The sequence below is a fragment of the Solea solea genome, chromosome 7 (assembly GCF_958295425.1).
Source record: "Solea solea chromosome 7, fSolSol10.1, whole genome shotgun sequence".
Classification (NCBI taxonomy): domain Eukaryota; kingdom Metazoa; phylum Chordata; class Actinopteri; order Pleuronectiformes; family Soleidae; genus Solea; species Solea solea.
The window spans coordinates 19307346-19327044 of NC_081140.1; the positions used below are offsets into that span (position 1 = coordinate 19307346).

The 19699-nt window shown below is 40.3% G+C and overlaps 2 protein-coding genes across 9 annotated transcripts in view; one reads left to right on the forward strand and one right to left on the reverse strand.

Annotated features, from left to right (window-relative positions):
* Positions 1 to 300: 300 nt before the first annotated feature.
* ilkap (integrin-linked kinase-associated serine/threonine phosphatase) lies at positions 301 to 5978 on the reverse strand. 4 transcript variants are annotated; one of them, XM_058632954.1, is made up of 10 exons: positions 5681 to 5978; positions 4800 to 4937; positions 4532 to 4649; positions 4135 to 4241; positions 3956 to 4049; positions 3357 to 3444; positions 3097 to 3227; positions 1870 to 1989; positions 1221 to 1302; positions 301 to 577 (listed from the first exon to the last, which is right to left on the reverse strand). In XM_058632954.1, the coding sequence occupies exons 1-10, from the start codon at positions 5721 to 5723 to the stop codon at positions 437 to 439; spliced, it is 1062 nt and encodes a 353-aa protein (XP_058488937.1). In that variant the 5' UTR covers positions 5724 to 5978; the 3' UTR covers positions 301 to 436. The 4 variants fall into 4 exon arrangements, with proteins under 4 accessions (XP_058488937.1, XP_058488939.1, XP_058488940.1 ...); XM_058632956.1 differs by having other exon boundaries at positions 5849 to 5974; XM_058632957.1 differs by lacking the exon at positions 5681 to 5978 and having other exon boundaries at positions 4813 to 5551.
* Positions 5979 to 6802: 824 nt separating this feature from the next.
* Positions 6803 to 19699, forward strand: part of LOC131462473 (latent-transforming growth factor beta-binding protein 4) — a 41031-nt gene continuing 28134 nt past the window's right edge. For 4 of the 5 annotated variants that reach the window (XM_058633716.1, XM_058633719.1, XM_058633720.1 and 1 more), the window contains exons 1-4: positions 6803 to 7132; positions 11655 to 11725; positions 15112 to 16009; positions 18386 to 18618. In XM_058633716.1, the coding sequence (XP_058489699.1) occupies positions 6894 to 7132; positions 11655 to 11725; positions 15112 to 16009; positions 18386 to 18618 (1441 nt within the window). In that variant the 5' untranslated portion in view covers positions 6803 to 6893. The remainder of the gene's footprint in view (positions 7133 to 11654; positions 11726 to 15111; positions 16010 to 18385; positions 18619 to 19699) is intronic. The other variant, XM_058633717.1, reaches the window with a different exon arrangement.

Consider the following 19699-nt stretch of genomic DNA (forward strand, 5'->3'; position numbering starts at 1 on the left):
CACAGGAAAATGTTTACAATTAGTGACTCGCACAGTATCAAAGTATATACAAAACTGCAGCTACAGAACCTGATTAATAAAGTTGCTGTTTTTATATTCCCCTCAGCATCACAGTGATGTAGTTGCAGTTATCTGTATTGTATATTGTTTATTAGTTTATTATTATATATTAAGAAAAACAAAGGATTTCTTGCTGAGGTTAATTCCTGTTCCTTGTTAGACTTTCCAATTAAGTTCATTATTCATCCATCACTCAATGGACGGAGAGAAACACAAATACTCTGATCAATAAACCACCAGTAAAGAAAAATGTTTTTATTGGAAAATAAACAAAACAAAGTAAGACTGTCAGATCAATTGTTACTGTGTGTGTGTGTGTGTCAGGGACCACCATGCACATGTATGTTGCATTCATGATGATGAATGATGGATGTATTTAGCAGCCAATAGAAACCAGGATGACAGTGACATTGTCAGCGCAACCTCGTCTCACCGCCTCACTGGCGAGCTGTTGGCAGGCAGCTTCAAACCGCACCTCCTCCTCCGTCAGGCCCGACTTTGGCTCTACACTGCCCTCCTGCAAGGTTAGAGGAGACGATAGGAGGGTTAGGACAAAGTACACCTCGGCAGTAATGACAAAAACATCAAATATTTTTTGAAAATATAAATTTATAACAAACTAACATTAATTGCAGTTTCACTCCAGTTTTAACAGAGCCAGAGTTGTGCTATTGTACAAGTGTAAGGGTAGGTCACATTAAATACTTCCCGTATTTTCTGAATGTGTTCCAATAAAGTGTCATTACAGCATTGCTAAAACAACACATCTAATGGTGGCCAAACATGTTTGCTCTAAATGCTCTAAAATTTAGAGAACCATTTAGAGTCTAAATGGTTCTGTTGAAATATAAGAAAAACCTCTCAGGGCCACCATAGTTATTTCTCCCTGTGTAGTTACAGACATTTATTACTGAGATTATGTCAATTCAGCAAAGTGAAAATAAACATGTTTATTTTGAGTGTATGTTAAAATTTGACTGATTTATGATTCAAAGGTATTACTTTTGACTGTAGGAAAACAAAAGATTCAGAAGGACAAAACTTAGAAAATCCATTAAAAAAGTATCAGAAACTAATTCAATGTCCACTAAATTAAATAATAAACTCTTGTGAAATAATAAAAACTAAAGTGGGAAACTGTGAGCATAGAAGTTTCCCACCTCCATGATGTTGAGGACAAATTTAACAGCTTCATCAGCAGAAAAGACTTTAAACAAACCATCACAGGCCAGAATGATGAACCTAAGGAGAGAAGACACATGAACATCACACACGTTCATCAGAGACAGATACAAGAGGCTGCAGCTTTATATCCGAGGGAGTTCAGTCTATGTAACTATGAGACCTCAGTAGAGCTGAAACTTAATCAATTAATCAGTAACTTTTTGGTTCATAAAATGTGTAATTAATATAAGTAATTCCCAAGCCTCAAAAATAATGATGTTCACAAACAAACTGTCAGTGAGCAGCAAAGAAACCAGAACATATTTACATTTAAGAAGCTAAAATCACAGCAACACTTTAGAAACTGACTTATTCATTCTCCAAATAGCTGCTTGATCAAGTAAATCTGTAGAAACATATTCCAAACCAAAAGAGAACTTGACAAAACAATCCCAGAGAGACCAGATCCAACATGTGTCAAAGTCATCAGAAAAAAAAAAAAAAAATCCGCACTGAAGCAGGATTGAGTCAACCAAGTAAGAAGAGGCAGTTGCCATGGAAAGTAACAGCGGTGATTCTGTGGTCGACTGAGTGATGGAAGTGAATAAAGATGAGCGAGTTGTTTGAAAAAGATTGTGTTCTTGCCTGTCATTGGCTGTGAGCTGACACCTCCTCAAGTCGGGCGTAGAAATGACGCCACAGCGTTTGTATTGACCATCTCCGATAGAGCGGGAGACCTCGAGGACACCCAGCACCCTGCCATCTCTGCAAAACATGCACAACAGTTAAATGTTTCCTCACTTCATCTTTGAGATTCATTAATCACCTAATTCTCTGATTCTTCGTTGTCTGTAATGTTAAACAGTCAATCCTTTTTCAATGCTTAGCCCCAACCTCCCAAAAATCACAGTCGGGTCTGTTTAGTCAGCTGGAACGCTCTGTTGTGAATGAGCAACCGTTTTAAGAGTGTTTCTGAAATGGCACCCATGATAGGATTAACAGGATTTTCATTACTTTGCCATTTTCAGTAATAAGTTTTGTTGTGGTGGTTGTAAACTAGAGCTGTAGAAACAAATTTTCGGAGTTAAATATAATTTGAATATTAAAAAAATCAATGATAATCAAATGCTGTAATTACTATTTAAATATGTATATTTTTTAATACATGTGTTGAAACGTGGCGACTGAAGCCTGGCCCTCTTTCTTCTGCCTCTTTCTGTGTGAAAAACAAAATGCTTTGGTCACGTACGACCCTCGCAGAACAGTAAAGTTTTCTGAATTACAACAATCTCACATTAGGTCAGAAATGGTTGACGGCGATAAAACACCCACGGAGATCGCCACTTTTTAAGTCAGAGCAGGCAAGAATTGCATATTTTTTTGCCTCCCTCCACATGGCAGGGTTTACAGACAAAACTGGACAAACTGGTTACGCTTAATTTGCAAAGACATGAGAGTGCTTAATATCGCAAGGGTCCAAAGACTTCATCCAAGAGACATTCTGTCTTAGCCGTGTGACCATCAGCAACAGAGTTGCCACAGAGGCATATGTGACAGTCACTGCACATTTCATAAAAGAAGAGAATTCTTAAAATGGCCGAAGCGCAGATAAGCCACACGGCCGAAAACGAGATATACTCGTGAGAGTAGTAGTGAGTCAGTGCTCTCCATCACCACGAACAGCGTGGCTAATTACTGTATATTAACGCCGTGGTGAGGCACCTGCAGTCCGCCAATGCATGACGTATAACAACGTATGACAACCACTTATTAAGTTAAAATGTTAATTAAAAATTATATTTGAATATTAAAAGTAATAAGGAATGGGATTATAGAGGAAAATTGGGGTTCAGTGTATATAAGGTAATGTACCTAACAGTGCCTCCCGCTCTCTGGATCCTCATCCTCTCTTCGTACATGGTCGGATTGTGTTCTTTACTGAGAGCCAGAGTCACCGACCTCCTCCGTCCTTCTGCTGCCGCCTCCATCCGACACAACACGGCCTAGAGACAGACACCGAGAGACGATACTGCCACTGCCTGGTGACTTTCACCACAAGAAACATAGAAACAGAATGTGATGCAGCCATGGTCACATGGTCATTATGTGTAAAATTCTCATCAACAACTTACCCTGCTGTCTCCCAGATTGGCCACATACACCATGTCATCCACCACCAGCACACAGGTGGCCGTGGAGCCATCCTTCCATGCTGGTTTCCTGTTTACAACATACAGACAACAAACATGAGAGTGATAATAAACAACCTAAACCTCTATGTAAATCTGTTTCCAGGAAGTGTCCAAGCTTTTCAGGCTGAATGCCAATTTATATTTAGCATAAGTTTTTTTTTAAAAAAACCTGTACACATTAAATGGATATTTCAGGATTTTTAATGTGTGGATATATGAGGTACTTGTACATTCTCAGTACTACATCCAGGTGACTGTGCTGTCTGTGCCCTCTTTATCTTGTGGGTTAGACAGACTTTTCTAACAGGAAACTGAATTTTGTAAACTTATCACTTTACCAAAATCCCTTTAAAGCAGCTGATGTTAATGTCATTGTCATACAGAAGGAAACTTAAAAACAGCAACATTCTCCATGGAATTCTGTTGTTATAATTACTGTTATTTCTACATGGACTGATGGATGTTGACTTATGATATAACGTCGGATAATACATAAAACAGATTCTGTATTGTTGTCTGCACTCTCTCTGTGGTCTTACTGGCTAGATGCTTTCTTCAGAAAGTCTTCGTCTGTCTGTTTGAAAGTGTCCAGGATACATTTCTTTATCAGTTTGTCCACATTCTCAGAATCTCCTGAAAGAGACGATGCATTTTAACCATCAAGGAAAAGACACAACAGGCAGATGGTCTCTGAGGCTCCCACTGTCCCTGAACTCACCGCTTGGGAACTTCTTGGCCAGATTGTGATGCAGATGCTCAGCAGCAAACTGAGAGGCTCGAGCTCCACCATGACCGTCAAACACGGCAAAGTACGAAACATGGGACCTGCAGAACATGACGAGACATCTCAGAGAGACAACAGTGAAAATTCTCCACACTTTTATTATCTGATATCTTTCTGACTTAACAATGAGGACATGCCCATGAGTGAGGATTCCATTATACATTTAGGTTTACACCTGGGAAAAAAGAAATTCTTCAGGATTCAACTTTGAAATGCAAACTAATAACTTTAGGATTAAACCTTGGAACATGGTTTAGGGTCCTGATTAAACCCAGAACATGAATTAAAGCTAGAAATATCAAACTGTTCTAAAGTTGTTGGGACATCTTACACATGTCCTGGAAGAGCTGACAGACAGCTGCTCATGTCTGGCAGCAGAACGTGGGCATCCTGCATCTCATCCCGCTCACCGCGCCTTGCTGCTACATAGCCTTTCAATACAGGAAGGCCTGAATCACAACAACAACAACAACACACACACACACACACACACACACACACACACACACAGTGTAAGCCTGTCATATTTTCACTCAAAGTCTGACAGCTGTGATTAAATAAAATAGGCAAACAAACATTGCAGTGGAACATCTGAAAACCTTCACTACAAACTTTCTTGATCTGCCCTTGCTCCTCTGTTTTGTTTACAACTTCTCGTTTTCTTTTCACACTTCTCTCCTCTTCTTCTTGGTCTTCCGTGGTATGTGCTCTTGGCGTGACTGGTGAACTGGCTGTACCTGAGGAATAAACAAATCAAAACAAAACAAATGCAAGCGAGAAAGAACAAGGAACAAGATCAGGGGTGTCAGTCGTGTCTTCGGGAAAGAATGGAAGAATAGATGAATTCCGATGATGAGATTTGATCAGCGTGTCGATACTTCACCATAGCTACAGTGACACTGGGTTTGAGTAAATCTTATTTTGAGCAGTGACTGACAGATACACATTTGTAAACATTTGGCTGAAGTATAATCCAACTACAAAAGAAACCACTCAGGCCTGCATTGTTTCTTGCACCTGTACAAGTGTAAATCTCATGATATTCAACTGTGCAATCATCCAGTGACAAAGCACCTTTTCCCACAAACTCTCTCTACCTGTCTTAAGTGAAATGTATATATATCTCAATACTCAATTATCAAATGTATTCTTACCTATTTCTGTGTGTGTCACACTTATCTCTTTCCAGCGCTGTAATAAATGATGATTCCCGGTGAGGGATTAATCTTTATCACACGGAGTCATATTCAGGCTCCAGTTACTTTACGTATTATGTCTAAATACTCACGGAATTAACTGTTCTGACTGAAACCCAGAGCCATAGTTACTTTCCTTCTCTAGTACCTGATTATTACGTACTGTTTAAATAGAATAACCATGATGAGTGTATAATAACGATGGTAATAACAACAATCAATTGCTTAGTTATGACCCATTAACAGTCAGTGTCATTTATCCAGAGCCAGTAATCTGCACTCACCGCCGGTCTGTGTGGGTTCTGGCAAGTCGTCAAACAGGTCCATTCTTATAGCTGGGGAGCTAGCTCAACAAGCTAACTACCAGGTACACCGGTGCCCTGTCCACTCAGTGTCGCTGTGTAAGCCGACTGAGCCCGGTGCGTTACCGAGATAATGCTCAGAAGTCCTACCTTAAACGGGTTGAACTGTTCTGAGAGTTGTCCTGTAAAAGAACTTTGAATTTATTACACTAAAGAGACATCCTCGACAACCCGAGGGAGAGGGTTTGTATCAGGTTAGCAACATTTTTTGCACAGTCATTTCCGTTGTGCGCCTTCAAAATAAAAGCCGCAACGACTTTACAAACATTTGACTTTCAGAAGGCTGCAGAGCTTGACTAGAACTCGGGGAAAGCGTGGATTCAAGGGACACAAAAAACAGTTTTAGACACTTAGGATTTTTTTTAATCTTTCAAGAATAAAGTCTTAATATTATGAGAATAAAGTCGTCATCTTTCGAGAATAAAGTAGGAAAAGGAGTAGGAAACTGAAGTTTGAGATGCTTTGTAATCCGCTCACTCCCGCGCACTGTTGTCCATAAAGATTGACTAAAAGTGAGTTAAATTGCATACATTTCTCTTCTGACTTTGGCGTGGGAGAGTGAGCAGTTCACAAACTTCAATTTACAGCGATATAATGGGGCCAATATTTTCTTCAAATATTGTCTTATGTTTACATGGATTTTAATTGTATGATTCATCAAGTCAGTGGTTCTCAAATTAATATTACTTAAGTTAATAATATTTACTTAATATTATTAAAAAAGTGACTTCAACTTCTACCAAAGTCATTTTCTGGTTTTCATAATGATGATTTATTGCATTCTCTTACAAGGGATTAAACATAAAGTGTTCGTATCACTGCCAGGATATACTTATATTGCACACCTTGTGCTCGAACCCTAAAACATATATTGAAAACTGAATGCTCATTAGTCTTTTCATCCTTTCCTTCCCTCCTTGCTTCCTTTCCTTTGCCTCTTATTGGCTGTGCAGGTGCTCTGCTCCTATTGGTTGGTGGCTGTATAAAGCGAGAGGCTGCGTGGGGTCAGTGTGGTTGAAAACCGTGAAAGCCCCACGGGCGTTATATGATATAATGCACTTTGCAGTGTGTGAACGTGATTGAGTGAAAAACTGCAGATATTAATAATATATAAATAATCCATCAGCTGTTAGACATGCGACTGTCTCTGCTCTGCGTGTGGACCAGCTGGATCTTTGCTCTTTACACCGCAGCTCAGGACCGTCCTCCGCGGGCGGAGGGAGCCGTGCAGTCCGGCCACAACGGGCACAGAAGCCGCAGCTCCGGCAGACAGACCCCGACCCCGCCGCCGCCTCCTCCTCCACCACCGCAGCTGGATGAGAGGGGAGCAGGGGAGAAGGTCCGAGGAGGCCAAAGGAGAGCAGCTCTGAGCGGGTGAGCAGCTGATGTCGAGTTTTGATTAGTAGCTGGTAGTTTTTTTTTGACATTACTGGAAAGACAAAAGGTACAAAATCTAAAATGTGGGTTATTTCAACTTCACTTTGTTGCTGTAAATGTAAGTTTTCCATCCTGTCAGAAACCTTCACTTTATTCATCAGACTCTTCATATTCTGAAGGCTGAACTTTATTCACAGTCTTATTCTTGACATTTATTATTAAGGTATCATTTATTAAGGGAGTGTATATCTAAAATCTCCTCTTTCAGAACCCGTTATGGGTTATGTCAACAACATCCATTGTTCAGATTATGAATCCTTTGCATGCCTAAAGGCTCTAATTTAAAATAGAGCTGGTAAAATAAGGCCTGCCAGAACTTCACGAAACCAAATGTGACATCTTCAAATGTTCTGAGACGTCTTACAGAAGAGCAATACTTTTAATAGCTGATTCATTTGAAACATATTTGTGGACAGTGGTGAATACTGGCCCCAGTTTAATACCTCATGTCACAGGAGTCAATAAGCAGACATTCAGCACGTTCAACAGTCACAAGGTGTGTGTTCTGTCTTCATTTTACAACGGATCATGCACCAGTTTCAGTTTTATTTCAACTCTGTTTGTAAGAAAAACGACACTACCCACAAGCCTGAGCTCACACTTCTCTGTGTCACTGCAGATTTCGATATTAACAGAATTAGAGCATCCAATCTGAGCGTGACATGAATGAGTGAATGATGTGAAGGCAGCAGTGAATGATTTCCCCATGTGTCTGTGTGCTCTACCTGTAACTGATGCAGTGTGTGTGTGTGTATGTGGCCATAAAACATCCAACCAATCAGCATCCGGCAGGTGTGCTGGACTGCAGACACCTCAAGAATGTGTGAAATTGTGTGTGTGTGTGTGTGTGTGTGTGTGTGTGTGTGCGTGTGTGCATGCATGTGGGTGGGTCCAGCTTCAAGTGCAAGTCTGACTGACGGTCAAGTGATGGATGCAAAGTCAACACACACACACACACACACACACACACACACACACACATTCACAAACCCACGTCCAGATCTTTGCGTCTAATCCTAAACCCTGTGACCTGACTGGCCTAATAAACTTTGTGTGTATGTGTGTGAGAGAGAGAGACTTGAGAGGAACTATTTCCCCTTTTCACACACTCATACAAATATGCCAGTTTTACCCACTTTAAAGCGGCAGTTCACACACACACACACACACACACACACGCACACACAACCTTAACCTTAACCTATTCTAACCCTAACCCTCAAACCAGGTCTTAACCCTGAAAAAGCCAGTTAAAGATGTGGGGCCCAGATAAAATGTCCCCTCAAGGTCAATAGGACACTCAGAGACATAATGCCTTCTCTAGTCCCTTACCCTAACCTTAACCATCACAGCTAAGTGCCTAACCCTAACCTAAACCTAATTCTAACACTAACTCCAAAACCGTAAGGGTCTTAATCCTCAAAAAGCCTGTTAAAGTTGTGCCTATTTAAGACATGTACACACACATAAGTCACATGACGCAGTAATGCAGTTATTGATCAGTATTAAGTCTGATATAAGCTTGGCATGATGGGGATTTTATGCTAATTTTCACCCTTTTCCTGACGTCCGACATCAGTAGATGCTGCTGTGTAACACACAAACACAAACACTGTCGCACAACAACTAGTGTGACACCATTTTAATTCAGCTGTTATACATCTCCACACATTTCCTGCTCTGTTCTGTCTCCACTCTTTCTTCTTTCACTCCAACCAGTGTAGGCAGACCAATGACTGCAAAGGTTTCTTCCTCTTAAAGAGAGTTTTCTCTCTCCACAGATGCCAAGTGCTTGCTCATTGGTTTTTGTCTCTCTCTGTAACATTGTCAAGTCTCAGCCTTAAAGTCACCATATTTATTAAAGCCAAAATGTGTGTCAAATGACCATATTAAATCAAATATTGTCCTGACCTATACACAGTATGCTCTACAGACTGATGAAAACATATTTGTTTCTCACAAATCTGCACAAATATCACACAGTAATCATTTGAAATGTGTTACTCCAATGTAAATGAGAATAATTATGTAAAAATAACCATACCCTCTGATATCGCAATTAGATATTTATTCAAAATTGTTCAGCCCTACATGATATACTGTAATGTATGGTGTGATTGGGGGCTATGCAAACAAACTAATATGGATATATAAAAAAAATAATCCTGTAATGTTTAAAGTTTTTTCAACAAAAAGGGTACCTCAAAAAATCAATCACTGAACCTTTATGTCTAATAATAATAATAATAATTATAGGTTAATAATCATCTGATCCTTAAACGCTAGTCTCCATATTTTTGTATTTAAACTTTCTCTTTGTAGCAACTAATCTGCCCTGGATTAATGAAGACTAATAGCTCAGATAAGGTTGAATTTTCAGGGTTAGGTTGTTGGTTGTGTGACGGTTGTGTTACAGTTGTGGGTTATGTGACTGCTGGTGTGTGTGTGTGTGTGTGTGGTTGTTGTGAAGGAGCAGAGTGGGGCAGAGCGCAGATCAAACGTGAAGATCAAACTGAAGCGAACAGACGCTCAGTGTCCTCGGGAAGAAAAAGGGATATTTGATGTGTAGTTGTTGAGAGGAAAAGTGTAGGTGGGCAAACATTTCACTTTCATTTTTCCTCACAGTGACTTTCAGTGAGAGCAGCGGCTGAGACAAGAGAGCATTTGTGATCTCCTCAAACCTGATCTGACCTTTTATTTTATATTTTTAATTCTTTCTGAAACTTAAACTTTTCTTTTTCTTCTTCTTCTTAAAGAGGTGCTTGTCTATTTGCAAATGATCACATCCTGGTCCAGAGTCCATGTTGTGTAAATATAAACAGTTCTAGTGTCAGTGTGAATGTCCATGTTGTGTCGGTGTTAAGTTGATCCGTGGGCACTCGGTGACATCACAGAGAAGAGACCGATGGTCAGAGCTCAGAGGTTCAGTGGTCACTGTTACCAATCGTATTTAAAAACAACAAACACACACACACACACACACACACACACACTTGGACACAAAGTAATCCGCAGTTAATGCTTAGATGTTGTGTTGTTTCATCCATTGGAGAGGATATTTAAGAGAACAAACTTTTGTAAAAGATAAACAGTCTGAGTGAGACCTGACCAGACTGTGTGTGTGTGTGTGTGTGTGTGGAGCCTCCTCCTGCTGTTACAATACAATCAATACACTGTGAGTAATGACTAAATCCTCTGTGGAGAGGCCGCGTGTCCAGACTCAGTTTCCGTCATCAACATCAGCATCATGTTTCCATTCATGTTGTTGAACAAACAAATAGAAAGGCCGGCGTTCCGACCGGGTTGCAAACCCAGCAACATCTAACCACAACTCCACCACATGGCCCCTGCCTATTCTCTTCCTTTTCAAACAAACCTTTTAACACAATACACACAAACACATTTTCTCACTTCCTGTCACACACAGTTGTGAAGTGTGTGTGTGTGTGTGTGTGTGTGTGTGTGTGTGTGTGTGTGTGTGTGTGTATTGGGGGTTACTGAGGTGGGGTGTATCTGCTCTGTACCAGTGATGGACTGCTAACTGACTGTCTTCCCAGAATGCAGATGGGCTGGCTGAGAGGTGAGCGTGTGGTCATTTTGTAAAACCTTATCAGAAACTTATGCAAGTGGTGGAAGAAAGAAAAAAAATCCTCTAACATGGTTTCTGCATTGATGTTGACCTTAAAGATAAAAACACAGGTGGAAATGTTTCTGCACCAGATGGTGTATAAGAAACGTGTATTTGTGCCTTGATTCATGCAACAATGCAGATAAACGAAACCAGATTGAAGTTGGATGTTTGTGGAGTCTGTGGTGAAAATGATAATGAGGGAATGACAACATAAAGTAAAACTCATCTCCATGTTGTTTTTTGTTAAATCCTGATTTTGAATTAAATGTTTGAAAAGTTATTCTTTCATATTGTATTATCTCTCTCTCTCTCTCTCTCTCTGGAGAATTTTACCTGGTGCCATTGCTTCCAATGCTTTTATTTCTGTTTTTAATCATGGCCCTTTCTGTAATCTGCACAAGACTATTTTACATGTTTCTATTGAGTGCAAGTGACTGGCAAGTTTCCTGTCTCTTTAAAAAATGTTTTTTAGTCTCTTTAACGTGGTTATTACTGAGAGAGGGTTTTATAATGGGAGTGGGCAGGAAAAAACAAAAAAGAAAAGTGGCAACTTCCAAATTCCTTTCAGGTAAAGCTAAATACATACTATGTATTTAGTGTAAAAATGCATAGAAAACAGAAATGGGCAGGAAACAATGGCAGTGTTTTTAGTGAACCTGAGTTTATAAAAATATATGGGTGACCCTGAGTCTTTTAAAAATTGCTGGTGTTTTAATAACTCTGTGCTGTAATTAATGATCAGCTCTCAAACCTTTTTTAACTGAACTCAATATTTTCTCAGTTTTTGTACCAAAAATGTTAAAGGGTTGTTGTTTTGTCTCTCTCCAGTCCTCGTGTCTGTGGACGTCAGTGTTGCATCGGGTGGACTTTGTCTCCTAGAACCAAGAAATGCACCAAACGTGAGTATTCTGCTTCTGCCGTCGTCCCTCTGTGTCGGTGTAGATGTGGGTGTGTGTGGTCAGAATGGCGAACGTGTCCTGACATGTGTTGTCCATCAGATCTTATGTACATAAAGCAAGAAAGTGAGCATAGATTTATCAAGACTCAGATGTGGGGATCTGTGGAAACATATGTGGATTTATGAATATGTGTGTTCGTATGATTCGTCTGTGGTCGGCCGCAGTTATCATGTTGTAGTAGTAAAACAGCGAAGCAGCTGCAGACATTAACATAAAACTGCTGCTGGTTGTCAGGGAAACATCTGGAGCACAGAAACATCTGGTTTGAGTCGACGCAGAACCTCCATTTCTTTATACACCAACTTTAAAAAAGACCATGAACAACAAAAAGACAGTAGAAGAAGTTATAGATTACTATTATGTTTATTCCGTCCACAGGAAGAGAGGATGGCATCCCATTGTTATTGGCTGCTGACAGAGCCTGTCCCCAGTGTGTCCCAGGTGTCTTCATACTACAGACTGTATAAAAATGGACATAAGTCTCTAGGTCTAAAACTGGTGTCCTCTTAAATCCCATAGGGGTCGACTCCACTGGTTTGTAAGAAGTCTCACTAGGTTTTTCTGAGAAGTTAATAATCTCTAGTTTTTGGTCATCTTCAGTACAGCATGATGTTCATTTTGTAGTCTCATTTGAAGTCACTGAGCTCATGGGTGGGTCTAGGTGTGGTTGACATGGGATGTCTCTGCTTGCGTCTTTGCCAGCTCCATACACTTTTCCAGACATGGTTTCTTCTTGTTTCTAAACAACAAGTTTGCACTGGGTCTCATGAGATTTCAATGTGACTTCCTCATAATGTAAAGGTTAGATTGAAAAGAAAAAGACTTAACGGTTTAAAATGAGAGTTCACAAGCTAATGGATAACGTCATGGTGAGTTGACGTCAGATTCATTTTGGCCCCTGTGACTCAGGTGCTCTGCGTTGAGTCCAGTTCGTTCCGTGCTGATGTCCCGCTCAGATCTGAGTCTCCACCAATACGATACTCTATTTTTCATATTGAACGTGTTGAGTGTGTAATGTGAAATATGCTGCACAGACTTTATACATAACAGTGGGTTGATGATGATGATGCATCACCCATCGCTGCTTTATGGCTCAGTTCAAAGTGGGAGCTGATGGCAGACGCCAGGATCCACATGCATGCCGGGATTTACGAGCGTTTCTCAGCGCATCTTCAGGGACTTCCTGTGAATCTGAACTTTATTAATCTACACTGACGTTAATCCAACGCAGACCTGGAGCTCCACGGCTGTTAATATGAGCCTCTGCCCCCGCAGTGCAGCAGTGCTCTGCTCTGAAATGTTAAATTTGGCTGAAGCTTCAGATTTATAACTCATTATATTCTGACATGATGCCATTCACAGAGAAGAAAATGTTTTGTTTATTTATTTACAAGGGCTAGTTCATAGCTGCTGTCAACCCACTGATGTGGTTTACGAACTCCCTTGCTGAAAGCCTTAAGTTGAGTATTTTGTCCAGGGTTGACGAGTGACCAATAACAACTCGGACTTTTTCCTTTTATAGAAAGTCTGCCAATAAATCAACGATTTTAGCTCATGTGACACAGGACCAACTGGTTACTGCTGTCTCCCATAGTACGTTTGTGTCATTGAAGGAAAACTCAATAAACAAACAAAAGATTTCAAAACACCGTAGTCACAAAATAACACATTTGAACCAATATCTCCTGTTTGCAGTGATGTAGAAACACTGTTTTTCTCTGTGGACTTTGGTGCTGGAGAGTGAGCTGTTTACACAGTGACACAAACCTCAGTTCACTGTTGGAAAGGCAAGATAAAGTGTCTCACATAACTGAGGTATATTAGCTGTACACAGCTCATAGCCATGTTTCTTTTAACAGAAAGTTTCACCACGGGGTGTCACCAGTGAGTTTACAATGACAGATTCACTTGTTGCATACATGTGTGGCTCACTGCATGGGATCGGAACGACGTCCTTGACATCAATCAGTTATACAGAAAAATGACAGACTAGAATGTTGTGATTGACCAACTGACCATATTCAACCAGTCACCACGTTCCCCTCAGAACCAACGGACCGTGAAAGCCATGCAGATGAATGACATGTGTATACAAATGTAAACAAATGTGTGTAAACGTATAGTTTATACATTTACTGAGCAGGAGGTGGAGCCTTTCACATTCAGATCTCAGTGGTTCTTTCAGGTCAGGATTATAGGGCTGTGAATGTCCTGAAGGAACTCGTGAATGGAAACACATTTATCCTCTGTTAGGGAGGCTTACACACACACACACATAGCCGCACACACAATAACTCCCAGTGGGCTCAGAGCCTGCCTGTAGAGTAAAGCTTTACTCTTTGGTCACATTCTCCTGATCGGAGAATAAAACTGGGAACGCACAAATTCACAAACATACACACATAGACACACTCAAAAACAGACAGCTGTGCCAGGGACAGAGAGGGAGAGAGGGGGAGAGGGAGGGAGATTTATTTGTACAAAGCCATATGTCAAAAGTTCAGCTGCTGAATGAAGAAACTGTTTCTATTATCGATCTGATTCAAAAGAGGAAGTTTGTATTAAACCAAATGAATACAGCGTATACCCTTCCCCCTCTGGATCATGTTTTAGAAAGTATGGTGGCCTGCAGGAGACATAGACACGGAAAGGTTAAGTTTCAAGTTTTTTTTATAACAGTGCAACATAATCACTGCTAATGGAATGCTTAGTCTCAGTGCTAATAAATATAACACATTAGGACTTACTGGTGGAGTCCTGATGGAGAAATTGATTGAACAACTGTGTAAAATCAACAATTTTTTGTATGGACTTTGGTGTGGGATAGTGAGTGGTAGCCTTGTTATGCTACAAAACTAACTGACTGGCTGATTAGCAAGTTAAGGTAGTCTGTTAGATAAACACATTATACAGTTTTTCATCTTTAATTTATGGTCTGTATTTATACAGCATTTTTCCAATCTTGATGACCACTCAAAGCTACTTTACAGTTTTGCCATTCACCCATTCAAACACACTTTCATACAGTGCATCTATATACAGGGCAGCCACGTTGAATTATAAATTCAGGGCAAATGTAAATACAACTTCAGCGGGGAGCTCTTATTTAAACGTACCTCTCATAATTAGCAAATAATGATCTTCAAGTCCAACTTGAATGCATGCTTGGAATGGGCTACATGGTGTAGGAACATGACCACTGTCCTGGTGTAGAAAATACAGAATTTTCTTTATTTTTAAACACTAATGAATGCATTTTATTAGTAAAGAATTTCATATCTATTGTTGTTCGCTTTTTTGTCTCCTCTCCTTGTGTCCTCCTGCAGCCAGATGTTTCCCTCGCTGCCACAATGGTGCTCAGTGTCAGCGGAGTAATCGCTGTGTTTGCCGCCAAGGTTTCCATGGTTCCCGATGTGAGTTTTCCACAGTGACGGTGTCTCTACCAGGACAGCCACTGACCTTCATCGTTCCCACTGTCACAGCACACCTGTATTCTGTCCAGCACCTTTCCCCTCTAGGACTGAGCTCCTCCCCTCTGAGTATCACCACACTTGTACAAAGACACGTGACTCCGCCTTCCTTGGCTACAGGAGCCTCAGGTCTGAGTCCATCCACTGAAGATCACAGTCCAAAATCTGGTCTTGGTCAGTCTGGAAACAGTGGACACAAAACCATGTTTTCAGCGCAGGAGCAGAACAGAGCAGCTCAGGAAAGCGAGGAGGTGACACTGAAGGTCACAGCTGAGGAACCACAAACAAGAGCCAAGTCTAAACCTAAGTTTAACAGACCACTGCCGTGGACAGCAGATGACCATCTCTTCAAAGATGAAGAGACGGTGGCTGAGATCACACACAGAACTCCAGGGGCTCAGATGAAGGAAAGTCAGACTGAAAACCAGAATCTTTCAATGTCTATGGAGAGTGAAGGGTGCACAAAGACAGAAGGAGAAAGTGTATTCCTGCAGTCTGACTCAGCAGAGAGATTAACAGGTGACAATGTCCCAAATCCTGCACAGTCTAACACTGAGAAAACTGGTTCAAGGTCAAAGTCTGAATCAAGTGAAGGATTCTTGCAGTTTGATTCTCAAGTCAATGATCAGAAGATCCCCAAACTGGAGTCTCATCCTGAGCAGAGGGAGGAGGGAAGAGTGGAGGCTGGACAGACTAGCAGGAAGGAGGAGCAGGAGGAGGAGAAGACCAGAGGAGCGAAGAAGCAGCTGCTGAGGTAAGATTACTCCTCTGCTCATGATCAGTGGTAAGAAACTGTCCAGAGTCACACGAGTCTCAGGGGTCAATTCACTTTACTCCTCATCTCAAACCTGAATAATCTGAACAATCAGTAATAAAGTCACTGCCAACCATTACTGAAGCAAAAGATAAAAGCAATGAAAGTGTGAGTCACAAAAAAGAGCTTTAAAGGGATATTTCAGTTCACTGACAGAGCTGTGTGCAGCCCCTTTGCCAAAACCCAGTCTGAAACAGTTTGATGATCCTTTGTAATGTGGTGAAAATGTGTTTTTCCTCACTGAGAGTGAGTGGTTTTCAGTGCAAGGGCACTCAGAGCACAGTCAGCACTGACTATTAGTGCTTCATGCATTCAAACCTGAACTATCTCTTTCATTTCTTTTAAACCTGAATGGGTGAAAACAGCAGTTTTGATCTGTATCCATTTGCCAGTAATTGATTGATCAGTTAATAAAATGTAAGTAAAGTAAATAGTGAAAGATTTAAATTGACCATTAAAACACAGAAATGTGAATTAAAAAAATGCTGCAATGAATTTTTGTCAGGTGAAAAAAGAGATTTTAATGTTGACTATTTGATCACATGATTGCATGCAAGTGACAGTTGCCATTCAAGCCAAGGAGAATGTAACTGCTTTAGGGGTCACATATAAAAGAATGAGTTTAAAATGCAAATGCATTTCACTGTTTAGGCGTTTTATCTACAGGAACCTCTGTTTTGTGCATGCTTTATGGGCATGTTCCCCCTATCCCATTTTTGGTGTATTTTATGCAGCAGTATTACAGCACCACACTCAGGCCTGGCATATGTACTACAGCGTTTAAGGTAGTTTTTTGGGGGGGGTTCTGTAGACATTTCTTTAAACAATGCTGTGTTTATGGACATTTTCTAAGAATGAAAAAGAAAAAGACCTTATAAGGAAAGTTCTATTTTCATTGCCTTAGTTCCGGATCACCTTATCTTCTTCCTCTCTTTGTGCAGTTCTCTTTTCAGACATTGGGTGTAGTTTTTCGTCTGGTGGGCCACACACTGCAGCTTGTAGTCAAATACATTTAGGTTAGTCTGTAAATAATTATTTGGGAATAAAAAAAAGCAAAGATTAAAAACACAATTAATTCACCTTTTAATTCTTTCATTAAAATGTTCTTGATAAAGAAAAAAGTGCAGGCGCCTATGGGACAATGTAAAGCAATGTCAAAGGTCACTGTGTCCCTGCCTGAGGAGCATTTCTGCATCTCATTCTCATCTTTATGGACTCTGAGCTCCGTTACTCTCTTCAATGTTAACAGTCAACATTATCCCCAAGTCAGAGGCCAGAGGTGGAGGAGGTCGGGGGTCAGAGCTAGGGTCAGGACAGACTGTGGGAAGACTGGGTCCAGACCACAGGGAGATGAGTCTACAGGGATTCTGGGTAGTTTGTTTAAATGAATGAATTAACATTACATACTCAGGTGCTTACACAGACACACGCATGCTGGTTTGGCATTCTTTGTGTGGACACCCATCGACATAATGCATTCCTTAACCCTTACCCTAACCTTAACCATCACAACTAAATGCCTTATGGGGACTTGTTTTTTGTCCCCATAATGTGACTGTGTAAACAGATTTAGGTCCCCACAACATAAGGAATACCAGACACACACACACACACTTCCAATTTAATATTGATTAATAATAATTGATCAACTGCAAACACTCTTGTTTTTAACTTTGTTTTTAAACAAAAATTGTTTTTTTTCTCCATCCTTTGGCTCAGCTTGTACATGGCGGAGAACTTTCTCTTGGTTTTGGGGCTACAGTATAGCTTTGTCTCAGCAGCATGTTCCTGCTCCTGTTCCATGTTTGGAGGCTCATCCTCCTCCTTCTATTCATAAGCAACAGGATCAAAAGGAAAAGAAGTGGTGAAGAAAAAGTGAAAGAGTGGGAAAAAAAAGGCAGTAATACAAAACATTAAGACTGCCAACTGCCATAAATCTCAAAAGGAGAAGAAAAGAAAAACGAAGGATCCAATGTGTGGATTCTTCCTGCTGTGACGTCTGACCCTGGACACTCAGACTGCAGGGCGTCTCTGACTGTGTGTGTTAGTTATCAGCTGCTGTGCTGTGGACTCACTGGTCACTCAGCTGCAGCAGCTCTGGACGCCTGCTTCTCCTCACATTATTAAAGACGTTTTAAATCCTGCCCTCACACTGAAACATGTCCTCTGTCCCGTCCTCTTTTACAACATTCCGACTCATTCTTGCATTAATTGGGACATTTATGTAATTGTCATTGTGAGTTCACAGTCTTTTATTCTGTCTTTCTAATTTATTTTTGTGTAATATTTATGTGTATATTATTTATGCTGTGACAGTCTGAGGGAGGCCCAAGCAGTGCTGCTGAGGAAGACTCTGTCACGGAGAGGCAGAGGGGACAAGATGGCCGCCCTGCTGTTGAAGCACATTGAGAAGGAGAGAAAAAGACTTAGCACCATTACCTCTTCCTCAAATTCGTCATCATCACCATCATCACCACCAGTAAAAACTAGTGTAAGGAGTTTCCACACTCAGAGGGGCCGGTACACCGTCCACATCACTGCACCCACAGGTCAGTTTACAATAACCCTACTGGAACTTCATTAATAGTGAAGTAAAATCATTATTTTAGTCTTTAGAACTCAGTTATGAGCCAAATTATAAATACAAGAAGTAGCCTAGTGGTGGAATATAAAGGGGATCATTCTAATGCTAATATCTATTAGCATTTTCTATTTACAGGGAACCAACTGTCACTGAATCACTGTGAAACTGTAAAGAAAAAAAGTCATAACTATGGAAGATACGTAGGCAGGTTTTGCTGATTTAAGAAGTAAGTTTTAAATTTAAAACAATGCAGCTGAGGGTTTTAAAATAGCCTGGCATGCTAAGGGTAGCATATATGCAAAATAGCGTTAGCATACAGAGTTAGCATATATTGCTAAACAGATTGAACCATTTAGCTTCATTTTTTTAGAACCCTTATTTGTTATTGTTTTTTTTTTGATAATTTTGACTTTGTTCATGCACACAGCTTGAATTCTGACAAGATTGTATGTTTTTATTTGATCTTGTTATTTCCAGCTCAGCTCCTATAGTAAGGCTAAAATCCACTGTGTACAAACAAGTGTCACACAAGTGCAAAAATGTGGAATTTTCACTTCCATTAAAGAATAATTAATGCAATGTATTATATCTGGGTGTTGCCATGGAATTGATGGTTTTTACTACTCTTCACCAGATGGCGTCATTTTTTCAATATTCGACATATGGCAGAAAAAAACATGCTATTTCCACTAGATGGCACTGTCACAAGTGTTGCTGCTAATCATTGACACATCCCAGACTGTAATAATTCAACCAAAAAATGACTTTGCTATGTAGTATATTGCTATAAAGAAGGCCTGTAAACTCATTTGAATTTCATCTTAAGGTACCACACCATTAGAATTCCTCCCTGACCTAATGTCAGTGTGACAGGCCGTATATTTACCTTGTGTAATGTGTTTATGTAATGGATATGAGATCAGACTTTGTAATCAAAGCTGTGAAATGTTTGTTACCACAAGCTTATTTAACACCACATGCCACAACATGTGGGTCACCAATTTCTATAATAATCAGCAGAGAGATAAACTGCATACACAGCTCAT

Excerpts from the sequence above, each read along its gene's own strand:
- ilkap (XM_058632954.1), bottom strand. The coding sequence starts at position 5,723 with ATGGACCTGTTTGACGACTTGCCAGAACCCACACAGACCGGCG. Across the intron at positions 3,445-3,955 it reads CTGAAGAAAGCATCTAGCCA|GAAACCAGCATGGAAGGATG; the intron begins GTAAGACCACAG and ends TGTTGTAAACAG. Across the intron at positions 578-1,220 it reads TTGTCCTCAACATCATGGAG|GAGGGCAGTGTAGAGCCAAA; the intron begins GTGGGAAACTTC and ends CTAACCTTGCAG.